We start from the raw sequence: 14,857 nt of genomic DNA, 5'->3' as shown, positions 1-14,857 counted from the left end.
GTGTCACGCATACCTTTTTTCTCTCCACCATGCTGGAAAGTATATTTATTGCTGTAACATAGCAGCTAGAGTCTTAAGGAATGTATAATTTCTTAAATATAGATGCTATTTCCCACTTGATCTCCACTTGTTGTTTAACTTTGTCCTTTCTACTTGCTTTGTTGCTTGCAGGGTCCTCGAGGAATGGCTGGAGAAAGAGGAAGGATAGGACCACAAGGTGCTCCAGTAAGTGGATTCTTAAAGTGCAATAATTTAGGTAGAACTAGCCTAACTAATCTAATCTAATCTAATTTCTCTATCTATAGTGCTGAGTTTAGCTTCTTTCTTTTTTTAATCCCATTTTGTGAAAAGCTGGTTCTTAAAACAATTACTGTTCTTTCAAATAACTTCACCAGGTTCTAGTCTCTTTCTCCTAGTAATGTAAACCAAAAAAATCTGTAATTGGCTGAAATTAATTTGAATCTCACTGAACTATACAGCAGGCCATGGGTAAGAAAATGTACACATGTCATCTTACATTCCATATGCCTTTCCACTGTTCCAAATAAATATGCACATTGCTGCAATACTTTACAATCAAAAGGTACAAGTAGGCCTTGTTGAAATCAGCAAGGCTTATATCTGGGTTAACATATGCCCATTTACACCAACTGTTTAATGCCAGACAACAAACTCCCACAAAAGTATACAAAAGAAAGCCTTTAATGTGCATCAATACTTTTTAGTTTGTGTAATCCCTATCCAAGCCTCAAACTGGTTCCAGGATTTCCTGTGTAATTATAGGTTCAACAACACTACTTTTTAAAATATTTGTTTGAAACTGCATTTAATGGTCAGTATCAATGTACCCTATGTTTCTTCTTGAAGGAAGCAATGAATAATTTTGACAATATTCTTTCTACTGCAAGAAGTCCTTAAAAACTCAGCATAGATAAATTTTGGACATTCTGTGCAAAATTTACAACTAGTTGTTTTATGGTGAAAATAGCATTTTCTGTGCAGAACATAGTATTGGCATCAAAGTACTAAATTAGAGCACCTCCTCTCAAATGTTGTTTCTTTAAGCCAGTGGCTCTCAACCTATGGGTCCCCAGATGTTTTGGCCTTTGCCTCCCAGAAATCCCAACAGCTGGTAAACTGGCTGGGATTTCTGGGAGTTGTAGGCCAAAACACCTGGGGACCCACAGGTTGAGGACCACTTCTTTAAACATGTTGGTCTCAGGTTTATGCCTTGAAATTTCTTTCTTTCTTTCTTTCTTTCTTTCTTTCTTTCTTTCTTTCTTTCTTTCTTTCTTTCTTTCTTTCTTTCTTTCTTTCTTTCTTCTATTTGATTGTTTGCTTTTTGTTTGTTTAAAATGTATTGAATGGTTTTTAAGGTTGCCTTCCATTGCTACAGGTTCTCTGGTTCCCACTCTGGAATCTCAGACAGTGGATCCATAATAACCCTAGTTCTGAACTATATTTTAACTTATCAGAATTGATTTCTCTGCCCTTCCTCTAATCTGTGTATCTTGGCAATGCATTTTCAAATGATGCTAATGCCAGTGTCTATGGTTTCTTGTTTTTGGGGCTCGCTTTACTTGCCTGAAATGAGGTCTGAAGAGATCCATGATTGGTCTGGCATAGAAAAAGCTTCTTCCATCTTTTAAATGGGAGTTGCACCAAATATTTGAGCAAATTATGTCTTTTCCCTCATTTTTTCATTGATTGGTGAAATTCATTGGTAATAGAAACAAATAACATATGGAAACAATAGGGTCACTGCAGTTTCTTTACAAAATGGGATCGATATTTTTATGAATTTTTAGTAACTTAACTAAGTGCGTCTGTGTGTTTTGCATTATTAGGGAGGTCGCGGTTCTCATGGTATGCCAGGAAAGCCAGGGCCAATGGTAAGTATATTCTTTCTGCCTTTCTGTCATCCCCCCCCCCCCAGTATTTTTGTGAGATCACATTTTGTTTAAATAAGTTTGAAATGTTTATATATTTGTAGCACTTTTCATATTTTTTAATACTGTGCTCTTGAAAATAAGCTTCTAGAGATTGCTTCTGATTAAGGTATGGTACAGGTTGAGTACAATGGACCCTAGGTGGAAAGGCCAAATTTACCTGCTAGTTACATAGAGCAGGACTGGATTACAGTTCTACCTGCCCTTTTCTAGTACTGTGTTCCTGCTTGCTTCCTGGTTCAGGCATTACATTGTATAGATATGAGGATTGCATGTGTATGTATGTATGTATGTATGTATGTATGATGCACACTAAAAAGACATGATCTCTCCTTTGCACTTGGATTTGCCATCCTTGCCCAAATGTTGGATACAACCAAATTAAGCTCAGACATTTTCACCATTTTGGGGCAGCACATATCTCATTAAATAAAATAAAATATTTATTTTAAAACATTATTCTTGCCAATAAAAGGTTTGACCCATCTGATTGCAAGGAAGGGACTCTTCCAACCCCCCCCCCCCCCCAAAGTTAAAAAAAGCTCTATAGCAGCTGTTCTCAACCTGTGGGTCCCCAGGTATTTTGGCCTACAACTCCCAGAAATCCCAGTCAGTTTACCAGCTGTTAGGATTTCTGGGAGTTGAAGGCCAAAACATCTGGGAACCCACAGGTTGAGGTCCACTGCTCTATACAGAAGTGACAAGAATGAATTGCATTTTGACAAGTGATTTACTGATTTTTCATTATAAAAGAGTTAAGATGGCTCACAGTAACCAAACCTCTGATTTTTTTTTGTTCTCTGAAGTTTCAATATTTTAAACTTGGAAGTGATTTCATTGTACTTTACTTATTTAATGGATACTTATAACTCACAATTCCTTCACAAGATCTCAGTGGTGCACAATAAATATTTAATAAAAACAGTAAAATGCAATAATACAATTATAAAATATTTCAATTTCAAATTTCAAAACGGATAACTTTAAACAGAAATATGATTAAAAAATTAATCATGTTGATGGTCAGTTCTAGTTGCTTGAGATGGGGCTGGGGGACAGGTGTTCTGCAAATGGTGCACCAATAAATAGTAGTAAGTAAGAACACATCCTGCAGATTTTGTTTATGGGATGCATTAAGGGCTCATTCTCCATCACCATTATGAATAGAATAGACAGACACATATTTTTCTTCCCCAGCTTTGTGCAATGGATAGAAATATGTTCCCACATTGTGTGGAAAGACTGGAAGGCACCTATTCTGAATTACCTATTCAGAATAACTGCCCTAATTTCCTCTTGTGATGGCGCAATGGGTTAAACACTTGTGCTGGCTGGACTTCTAATCTGAAGGTTGGGTTGCTGACCTGAAGGTTGCTAGTTTGAATCCTCGAGATGAGCTGAATTCTTGTCTGTCAGCCCTAGCTTGCGGGGACATGGTAACACAGCCAGCAGGATGGATGATAACACATCCAGGTGTCCCCTGGGCAACATCTCTGTAGACAGCCAATTCTCTCTCACCAGAAGTGACTTGCAATATGTTCTCAAATTGCTTCTGACATGATAAAAAAATTCTCCCTGAATCTGAACACATGACATTCAATCCTGTCTACTTCCTTAAAAAAATGTATTTTGCAAGGTTTCTCTATATACACTTCTAATTGCTTATCACATAGATGAATGGATAGGTATGTTGGCAAGTCAGGCCATGTGAGTTACCAAAAAAAAGTAATTGACTCCTATGTTCTATGTCAGGATATACTCAAGATATATTTTAGTGATGAGCATATTAGAAAAAAGAGCTGACAGCTCTGATTGAATTACAGAGATATTTAAATCCAAAGGCCCTCAAAATGCAGGGACCGGAGAGACAAGTATATTGGCTTTGGTTTATCTTACATTCACACTTTCTGATCTCAAATTCCATGCTAAATGTGAGAACATTTACAAGTTTTGAGATGAATTCTTATAAAAAATGAACTTACCATGGGCTTTTGGCTTCTACCGGGCTTTGGTTCCAGAGCCTTCACACCTTTTCTGTGGAAATAAAAATCTATGGATACCATTATATACATTGGCATTATATACATTGACAAAATGTATTCTATACATTGTATACAATACATACAATGTATACCATTATATACATTGATAAAATGGCATCTCTTATATTAAAAAGCCAAATCAAGGCTTTTTGAAGAATAGGATATTTTGAAGCTATAAACAGGGTTGAATCTGTGGGTACAGAATCTGTGATATAAAGGGCTGACTACATTAAATACCCACCTTTCCCTACTTCAGCTAAGTATCTAGGGAACTAATTTGTCACTGCTGTGCTTTTGTTGGAACATATCCTCATTGTCCTTCCTTTCCGCGAAAACTTGTACCCCCTTAATATATCTTGCAGAGAGAGGAAGGGAGGCAGTGGATGTTAACTATGAAAGCCCTTGACACTATCATTTATTTTTGACGCACCAGGTTCTTCTTAAATCTGGTCTTCAGTTTGTTAAATTTTCAGATGCACAGCAGATGATCCTGAAAATCTATCACCCCTTCTACACTGCCCTATACCCCAGGATTTGATCCCAAATTATCTGCTTTAAAATGGATTATATGAGTCTCCACTGCCAGATAATCTGGGGTAAGAAAATAATTTTAGATCAGATCCTGGGCTATAGGAGCAGTGTGGAAGGGGCCTCTGATTCATTAATAGTGTGTACACAGCTGACTAAGGCATGTTCTAAGGCTATTTTAAATATATTTTAAAGCACTCTAAAACAATAATCAGAGAAAAATAGAATAGAAAAGAAAAAACTTATAATTATCGTATATGCACATGTATAAATTTAGAAATTTTATTTAAAAGAATCAAGCCTTTGGGGGAAACTAAAATTGTAGATGGAACACGGGTCTCTCTAGATCCAAGAGTACGGGAACTTGTCTCCCAATGGGGTTAATTAATGGTTTTAAATATGTATGTTATATTTGTAAATAGAGTTTTATCACTGACCGTTTTAGATAATCAGGTTTCAATAAGGAATTTATCGGCTTTTATTCTGTTTTAATTTTTTACTTTGTATGTTCTTATTGTATTGTAAGTCGCTTTGAGTCTCGTCTTGGTGTGGGAGAAAAACGGGGTTAAAAATCGACTCAAATAAATAAATAAATAAATAAACAAACCCAAAACCTGGGTCAACATATCCATGGGTCAGTGAGTGCTGTACCTAAACTCTAATAAAAAAGGAATCATCCCTTATCTGAGTAGAATGGTAAATTGCAAGTACAGTAGAGTCTCACTTATCCAAGCCTCGCTTATCCAAGTTTCTGGATTATCCAAGCCATTTTTGTAGCCAATGTTTTCAATATATCGTGATATTTTGGTGCTAAATTCATAAATACAGTAATTACAACATAACATTACTGCGGATTGAACGACTTTTTCTGTCAAATTTGTTGTATAACATGATGTTTTGGTACTTAATTTGTAAAATCATAACCTAATTTGATGTTTAATAGGCTTTTCCTTAATCCCTCCTTATTATCCAAGATATTCACTTATCCAAGCTTCTGCCGGCCCGTTTAGCTTGGATAAGTGAAACTCTACTTCACACAAGAAGACTCTAAAAGAAGCACTGACACCCCCCCCCCCCCCACTTTCTCTATTCTGTCATGACTTCTCGCCCTTTTGAATGTCTGGGTGGGAAAATAGTGATGGCCACTATGGCTTGCTGAATCATAGAATCATAGAATCATAGAATAGTAGAGTTGGAAGAGACCACATGGGCCATCCAGTCCAACCCCCTGCTAAGAAGCAGGAAATCGCATTCAAAGCACCCCCGACAGATGGCCATCCAGCCTCTGCTTAAAAGCCTCCAAAGAAGGAGCCTCCACAATGCTGAGTCAGCATTGGTGCTTTCCCCTCTCCGTGGAATGGCTCTTGACTTATTCATGGGTCATATCAAAATCCAAAATTTTTAGTCATGAAAACTTTCCTCAACTTTTACATGAGGCAGGCTATACATGAGGATATACAGTATTCTACAATGGTGGTGCTAGATTGAGAGCCCTGTCACACTTTTCTTTTATAGTGCTATATTCCACTTTAATTACCATGACAGCATCCTGTGGGACTGGAGTTTAATGAGGACCAAGAGCTCTTTGGTAATTGATAGGTATGCTCATGGCAAAATAAAGTGTCAGGGTTCAGTTGTGTATGTCTGGAAATTCCAAGCAACTGAAAAAAAGTAATGCCTGACTTTGAATGAAGCAACTAACAAAACAAAGGCGAGCCCAGCAGGCAACAGCATAAATTAACAATTGTTTGCTACCTAGCATGGTAAACTCTTTATTCTGTCACCTATAAAGGAGTGTTTTTTCTTTCTTATCTATCAACCATTGATGAAGCTGAGCATGTCAGAATGTGTTTGCCTCGTACAAAACAACTGTATTTATAATAATTCACAACAAACTTATTTATGTTAAGGAAAGTATGTGTGTCCCCTTTGTTAATATATGACTTGCATAGAATATCTGTTACTACAGCAGTTCATACACAAAGCCCATTTTAGACTGCTTCCTAATCTACTTTGGAAAGCTTAAGATAAGTTATCTAGACTGATATATAGCTCCTCCAATTTGTGGAATTTATGTTGATTAATATGTAATTATTTTTCTTCTTTATGTATAAGCAAACATTGCTATAAGCTGTACTATAAATATTATGGCTTTCCTGACTTCTATAATTTTGTTGGAAAGTTTACTTCATCCTATTCCTCTAGACGGTTTTTAGTGTTATGGAAAGCTGCATAGTATAGAGAAGAAAGTCCCAGTTTTTTCCCCAGGGATTGGATATGAGAGTAAACAATTGGCTACAGAAATACACCTTTGGATCTTAAGCACACTGTATAGGTTTCACAACTACAGTAGAGTCTCGCTTATCCAACGTAAACGGGCCAGCAGAACGTTGGATAAGCGAATATGTTGGATAATAAGGAGAGATTAAGAAAAAGCCTATTAAACATCAAATTAGGTTATGATTTTACAAATTAAGCACCAAAACATTATGTTATATGACAAATTTGACAGAAAAAGTAGTTCAATATACAGTAATGCTATGTAGTAATTACTGTATTTACAAATTTAGCACCAAAATATCATGATGTACTGAAAACATTGACTACAAAAATACGTTGGATAATCCAGAACGTTGGATAAGTGAGACTCTACTGTATGTTGGGTAAGTGGGATATTGCAATGTAGAGTGTATTTGTTCAGGTTTCCTGCCACTCTATTTCATTCATTCAGGGCAAGCCATGTGCTATATACTAGATAACATCTTCTTAGATCTCAGTTGGTCAAAATCCCATGGCACTGAATTATTTAGGAGTGAGCCAGGGGAACTTATTATGTTAGAGGTTGTTGTCCTAAATCCTTTTGGGTATCTTTAAATCTTAGAGTTACTGATCTCTTTCACTCTCAGAGGAAGTGCACACGCAGGGCTCCTTGAGTGTTAGAACACTCATATATTTATTTATGATACTCAACTGTTGCAGTGACCCGTTAAATAACATCAGATGCCAAGTTATGTTCTCATCATGAATAGTTTCTGAAACTGACTGCAGCTGTTTTATAGAGTGCGTGTATCTTGTACTATAGGAGAATGCCAAGCCGGGAAAAAAGTCACTGGGAAAAAGTGAACTTGCTGAAGTGATAGCAAATGTTTACGATCTCTGTGTGCCATTGCCCCAAAATTGTCTAGACATACAAGCAATCTCTTGAGGTGCAGAAAACATGACATAATCCAACAGAAGTCTTTCCATTGTATATCAGGCAAGAAGATCACAGGCAGTTCTGTGGCAGTATGTGAAAAAGAGACATAGGATAACAGTCTCCTTTGGTTCATCACTATTGATTGAAGGATTGTGGCATTTTTTACTAGCTGGCCAGACCTCACAACATTGTTAACATCTTGGCAGCTTTATTATTTATTTATTTACTGTATTTATATACAGTTAATATATAAATACAGTACCCCAGGGGGGTTTATAACATAATAATAGCAAAATTCAATGACTAACGTACAGCCATAGGTTAGTTCGCTATGGGTACGAGTGTTATTGATTTAGTCAGTGAATGTGAGAATAAAATTCATAATAAAGTGTTATGTTTGAGGAAACGTATATTGGTATAAAAGTTTTCTCTGTAGAAAACATGTACATGAACGATTGTGGTGTTGGTATTGTTGTTATTGTTACAATATTTGAAATATATGAAGCTGTGAACAAATAATGAACACATTCAGGATTGGCCTGCTCATCATCAGCTTATAAGTTATCTGTAGTGCTCACAGTTTTACTACTATTTCTAGTGTTTCTAATACTGTCACTTACAGATATAGCAATGTTTCTGTTGATTTTCCTATATATAGAAGAAAGCATAATGCAAAAAACATGAGGAGAAAACTGTCTTTACTTCTTTTATCCCTACACACAGGAATACAACATTTCAAAAGTTTTATCCCCTCCCCCAGGAGGGCACCTTCTAGGTCAGTGGTTCTCAACCTGTGGGTCCCCAGATGTTTTGACCTTCAACTCTCAGATATACTGACAGCTGGGGTTTCTGGGGGTTGTATGCCAAAACACCTGGGGACCTACAGGTTGAGAACCACTGCTCTAGGTCATGCACTTCTAATATGTTTTTGAAATTTGGCCCTTTTTAAAGAGAATACTATTTTTACACAAATATATATTTTCTCCAAGAGACAGGAGACATTATTTTTGCATATAATATTACACATAGTGAAAATGAAGCATATTTTGCCGAAAATATTGCATTATTACAGAAAGTCTGGATTTTTTTAAAAACAAATCTATAAAAATTAAAATGAATAAAACATAGCAAGTCAAGATGCATCAAGATACATCTTATTGATGAGGAAGATTAAAAATCGGAATATTATTATATATAAGGTAAAGGTTTCCCCTGACATTAAGTCCAGTCATGTCTGACTCTGGGGGTTGGTGCTCATCTCCATTTCTAAGCCGAAGAGCCGGTGTTGTCCGTAGACACCTCCAAGGTCATGTGGCCGGCATGACTGCATGGAGTGCCGTTACCTTCCTGCCGGAGCGGTACCTATTGATCTACTCACATTGGCATGTTTTTGAACTGCTAGGTTGGCAGGAGATGGAGCTAACAGCGGCTGCTCACTCCGCTCCCGGGGTTTGAACCTGGGACCTTTCATTCTCCAGCTCAGTGCTTTAACACACTTTGCCACCGGGGCTCATTATTACATATGCATATACATTAAGAACTAGTGGTTCAGTAGTTGGACTAGAACTCTTGAAGACTAGGGTCACATTTAAACTGACTGCTTTGGTCAGTGTAGAGCTGGATTAGCCTTGTGGTAGCCAAACACTACATGAAGCTAATGTGGGATAGTGCAGAGAAAGGCCACCTTAATGCAGCCTTATCCTGTGTTAGCCAAAGTTGAATTCTAGCACAGAATTTAGATTCTGCCTTGACTTTGGACCCATGGAAACAACTGGGATAGTTTCAAAGTGGAACCAGCCACAACTGACCCAGCTGCCATATGAACTTGGAAGGGTAGCAGTTAGACATGGGCTCAGTTACTGTTTCATCCATTTCATTAGTGCTTCAGACATGAATTTTCTCCAATAATGAAAGCTGGAAACATGAACTTCCCCCCCCCCCAAACCTCTCATGTTGAAGTGAGCTACTCAGGAGATGTACCAAAGATTGCTTGTTTCATGTTGGATGGTATGAAAAGAATAGAGAAATTGTGATGAATGATACAGGGCCCAGTTGATATATCGATAGATGAACCGTTTTCATCATGTTATTATATATCAAGAAAAGCACTGAAAAAATAGAAGTTATATACTGGATGACAGATCTAGAATAATTTCAAATATGCTTCTGATTCATTCTTCCTTCTTAATATGTGACTCGTATTCTATCGATTTCATGTTATCTTACTCCATTCTGCTCACTGTCTCCTTGTTTTAGGGCCCCCTTGGTATACCTGGTTCGGCAGGTTTTCCAGGTGTCCCTGGCATGAAGGTAAGGTATTTTCTTTAAAGGAAAATGATTCTATCAGGAATTCTTTCCCCATTCTTATGCCTGTCATTCTCTAATGTGGACACTGAATATTTCATTCTCTAATGCAGTGTTTTCCAAATTGTGCATCTCCAAATGTTTTGGACTTCAGCTCCCAGAAATCCCAGCCAGTTTGCCAGTTTAAGGTTAGGAATTGTGGGAGCTGAAGTCCAAAACAGCTGGGGGAGCACAGTTTGAGAAACTCTGCTCTCCTCCTGTGAGATAAAACTTAAAAGCCTGTTAGTTAAAAGTTAAACACAATTGAAGAAATTTAATATCAAAACAGCATTTTAAAGTGTAAAATCAGTTAAAAAAGTAAAAATCTATTATGCATCTTATTATAAGTAAATTTACTTAAGAGTTTATCCTAACTGTTCAAAACCAACCATACATGGAAATTAGATTTCAATTATACATAAGGACATCAATAATATATCCCCCTTTTTAGTTGAATTTTGATCTAGATCTAATCATTTGGCTTGGTGAGGTTTGTCCTTGCGTTGTGGATAGTCACTATTTTGACTAGTCTCCCTGCAATAGAAAAGTTGTTCACAAATCCTTTTTTGATCACTGTAAAGGTGACCTTCTATACCTTCTGTACCTCCTTTTACTTTCTGTATTCAATTGAAGCTACCTCATATATTAACTGTGGGGTTTCCCAGTGCAAACTTTTGTTCCTACAGATGTTTTAGATTTCAGCTCCCAGAAACTCCAGGCAGAATGGATGTTTCAAATTCTTTATGGAAATTGCAGCTCAAAACAGCTGGAGGGTTAAAGATTTCTCACATTAGCATTCTCTTCTACTTGCCCAAAGAGAGGAAAATAAGGGACAACATGAGCAGCTAGATTAATCAGGGATCAAAGCAGTTTTTAGAATATTTGGGGGTGGGGAAGTAGGGGTTGGAAATGAGCCAATTGTACCATATTTGCTGTACGTTACATATAAGACATTGTTGTCGTCTTTGTTTAATTCTATTCCGAACGCTTTTAATATAGATTTAAGTTTTTGATACAATTTCTGTTCATGCGTGTGTTTTTTTCAAGTTTATTTTCCTGTTAATACCCAATCATTAATGTTAAGAAAGCTTGAAATTTATTTTGAAAAAATTTTGTTTTTAAAAATCCTGAAGTCTGATTTAAATGAGAATTCTGCCTTTTTGGAATGGATTAGATAGACAGAATGCCCTTTTTAATGACAGCTCCCTTATTTGATACTTGCAAATATAGATGAACCATTGTTGCTCTTTGTGTCAAGCAGTAGAAACTATATTGTGTTCACATACCCTAATAAAATAAAATTGTGGAGAATTCTGCGGGGGTTTTTTTTTTTGCTTCATGCTGTCTTATTGCAACCTGCTTAGTGGTTTTGTCAACAGAAAAGGCTAAACCACTCCCATGCCCCCCAGTATTGTTAATTTACACTTTCCATCATGCCTCACCATCTCTAGCACTGACTAGGACTGATGAAAGTTGAAGTCCAACTATCTCTGGAAGACCACTCATGGGCCAAAATAACCAGGATGGAAAAACTTAGCATTATGCCCAATGTAATATTCTTGGTTTGTTGATGTGTTGGTCCCCTGGAAACCATGGTTTATTGTTGCCTGGTTTCTGATTGTTGGCTTGTTTGGTGTCCTGCTTCTAATGTAACATTTTTCTTAAGTTAACCACTCTGACCTGTGGGAGGAGGGACAAAGGATCAGTTGGGCACTGGCAGTGCACATCGGGAAGCTATTTAAAAATGCCCTTTATTTACTCCAATCTAATGTTGACTTTTTTGATTAAATAACATAGCCAAAAGTGAAGTGCGTATTAGATTCAGTGACACATTAGAATTGTGCATGTAAACCCACCTGCACCTCTCAAATTCACTGACCTCAGCCTGATGAAAGGGCATGGCTTCTCAACTGGCCCCATTCATGGGGCCTTCAAAAACTCACCTTTGGTTTTGAAGACCTTGTGAGGAAGCTGTTGTTCATCTGTTCATCTGGATGATGGAGGTGTATGGCTTCCCCTTGCCTGCTGGCCATTCTAAGGCAGGCAGCAGAACAGCCAACAGGAAAAAGGGGAAGCAGCTCATTGCATTCAACAACAAATATTTTTTGCAATACACACCTTCAAAATTGAGGTGTGCATTACAATCAATTTTACATTATATTTGAGTAAATATGGGAATTTTGTTAGTGTGAAAAAGGCATTCGTTCCCCACTAAAGCGGTTGTGCAAATCATCCAATAGTAAAATATGTGACTGTAAAAGTTACGCCAAATTTAAATGTGGTCCCTGTGGACTGGGTAATTCTGGGAGTTACAGATTTTAAAAGGAATATTTCCAAGTACGCCGTATGAACAGCTCAAAGGTTATACAGGTATCTTCGATATGAGAACACACTGAGGCTGCTAATTTTGAGATAATAATAATGGTAAGATTGACATGGCACAAATGAATAAGTAGCATGCAATTAGTAATATCCTTAAGTATGCCATGTTATAATATTCATAGATCATTTTTATGGCTGGAGATGCCATTTAGTTGGTTAGAATTAGTTTTAACATCTCTTAAGGAGCCTAAACAGCTGGAAGTACAATTCATTTTAATGAGAGTTGGCACTGTGCTTGAACTCTGTGCCACAGAGTAATGTATAGCAGAAAAAGCCAAACAGCCAAGATTTTACTCATTTATATGGTGTTGTATAGATCTGTTGTCATGCAGAGTTGGAATTAGCTCTTTGCCCACATTCAATTTTTTTTTAAAGTACAGCATGCGAAAGGTTTTCCTTTTGGCTAGAAGAACTGGAAAAGTAACAACTCATTTTTTTAAATGCTGTATCATTTTAATACTTTTGGGTCAAATTTCTTCTTCTAGTACTTCCTTGTTTTGTTTGGCTCCAAATATAGTCAGTTGGAGATTGCTTTCCTTTCCTTCATAGTTCTGTTATTAATGTAATGATAGACTAAGATGCACAATATATTAGAATGGGTTAATATAACAACACATGGAAGACTGTTCTCCAGATAAGAGTAAAGATTTATATCTCTGGTTCTGTGCCATGTGGGCTGGGGGATTCTACAAGCTGTCATGCATAAAGTACATTTCCAAGCTAAGATAAATTAAACTTTTCCCTGGCCGGAAGTTTTTAAAACATCTGGTAACTGTGACCTTGGAGAGAAACAGTATACAGGCTAGTCATTCCAGCAGAGGTTTTATGTTGTATTTACAGTTGGCAGTTTGCACTAAACAATAACCCAGCATTAGTCAGTGCAGTTATTTAGGGAATTAAATAATCTTTTTAAATGCAGAGCTAAACAAACAGGAAAAGAAAGGGGATCAGTTTTGGATTATATAATATATATATATATATATACACACACACACACACACACACACACAGTAGAGTCTCACTTATCCAACACTCGCTTATCCAACGTTCTGGATTATCCAACACATTTTTGTAGTCAATGTTTTCAATATATCGTGATATTTTGGTGCTAAATTCATAAATACAGTAATTACTACATTACTGCGTATTGAACTACTTTTTCTGCCAAATTTGTTGTCTAACATGATGTTTTGGTGCTTCATTTATAAAATCATAGCCTAATTTGATGTTTAATAGGCTTTTCCTTAATGCCTCCTTATTATCCAACATATTCGCTTATCCAACATTCTGCCGTTTATGTTGGATAAGTGAGACTCTACTGTATATATATGTGTGTGTGTGTGTGTGTGTGTGTGTGTGTGTGTGTATATATATATATATATATATATATAGTGTCTCAGCATTATAAATCAATAGAAAGATAATGAAGTACACTAAGGACCACACTGTTTTTATGATAGGATATTATTTCATAAACAATTTTCAAAATATTTGTTTACTTATTACAGGCATATACATTTAGGTATTACGAACATATACATTTAGGTATTAAGAAACACTGTCAAAAGCAAAGTTAAAACCCAGTATTGAATAGATAGTTTTATAAACATATTATTTTATTTGTTACATTGATTCCATAAGACTTGCTATAAGTGGATATGTTTTAATCATATTCTTAAATATTTTTAAAATAGAAAATAAAAACATACTTACAAAGCTACAATGCAGCACAAGCATATATTAATTGGAATGAATAAAGGGATGGACACAATTTTCATCTGATCTGGGCGAAACCATTTTGCAGTCATAAGTGAGGGGAAAGATGTCCCCACGCTCCCCTTTGCACTGAAAGAATGCAACCAGACTGGACAGAATCCTTTAACATATGTTAGGAAAGCAGGACCAATTGTAGATATTATAGTTTAGAGGCAATTGTAAGTAAGGGGAATGCTACTGGCTTTTAACCATTTTCATTCTGTATAATGGTAGTGTTGCCCCTCTCCAGTGGAGACCAGTGGTGTCAATAGAATCACTTAAATAAAGGTTCAACTGATGAGGCTCTGTACTTGGTGGCAGTGGTAGCTACTATAATTAATCAATGTATTTTCCTTCCAAAATCTTTTAAAAAAAATTTTCTAGGGTGAAGCTGGTCCAACAGGTGCACGTGGGCCAGAAGGACCGCAGGGACCGAGAGGGGAAACAGGTCAACCAGGTCCTGCAGGATTATCTGGGCTCCCTGTAAGTTTTTAGGTTTCTAAAATAACGGATGTGAACTGCACATTCTATAAGAGTAGGCCTGATCACAGAATGGAGACAACTTTGGTCACCCTGGTGGATGACCTCCACAGAGGACTGGACAGGGAGAGTGTGTCCCTGCTGGTTGTCTTGGACATCTCAGTGGCTTTCGATACCATCGA

General features: G+C 36.8%; 1 protein-coding gene across 1 annotated transcript in view; it reads left to right on the top strand.

Annotated features, from left to right (window-relative positions):
• The window catches only part of col5a2 (collagen type V alpha 2 chain), a 200,118-nt gene that overhangs the window by 134,994 nt on the left and 50,267 nt on the right, over window positions 1–14,857 (top strand). The window contains exons 16-19 of the mRNA XM_008117582.3: window positions 172–225; window positions 1,848–1,892; window positions 9,972–10,025; window positions 14,580–14,678. Coding sequence (XP_008115789.3) covers window positions 172–225; window positions 1,848–1,892; window positions 9,972–10,025; window positions 14,580–14,678 — 252 coding nt within the window. The remainder of the gene's footprint in view (window positions 1–171; window positions 226–1,847; window positions 1,893–9,971; window positions 10,026–14,579; window positions 14,679–14,857) is intronic.

The sequence above is a fragment of the Anolis carolinensis genome, chromosome 1 (genome assembly GCF_035594765.1).
Source record: "Anolis carolinensis isolate JA03-04 chromosome 1, rAnoCar3.1.pri, whole genome shotgun sequence".
Classification (NCBI taxonomy): Eukaryota; Metazoa; Chordata; class Lepidosauria; order Squamata; family Dactyloidae; genus Anolis; species Anolis carolinensis.
The sequence above is the reverse complement of the archived record's forward strand: the minus strand, read 5'-3'. Positions and strand labels throughout refer to the sequence as shown.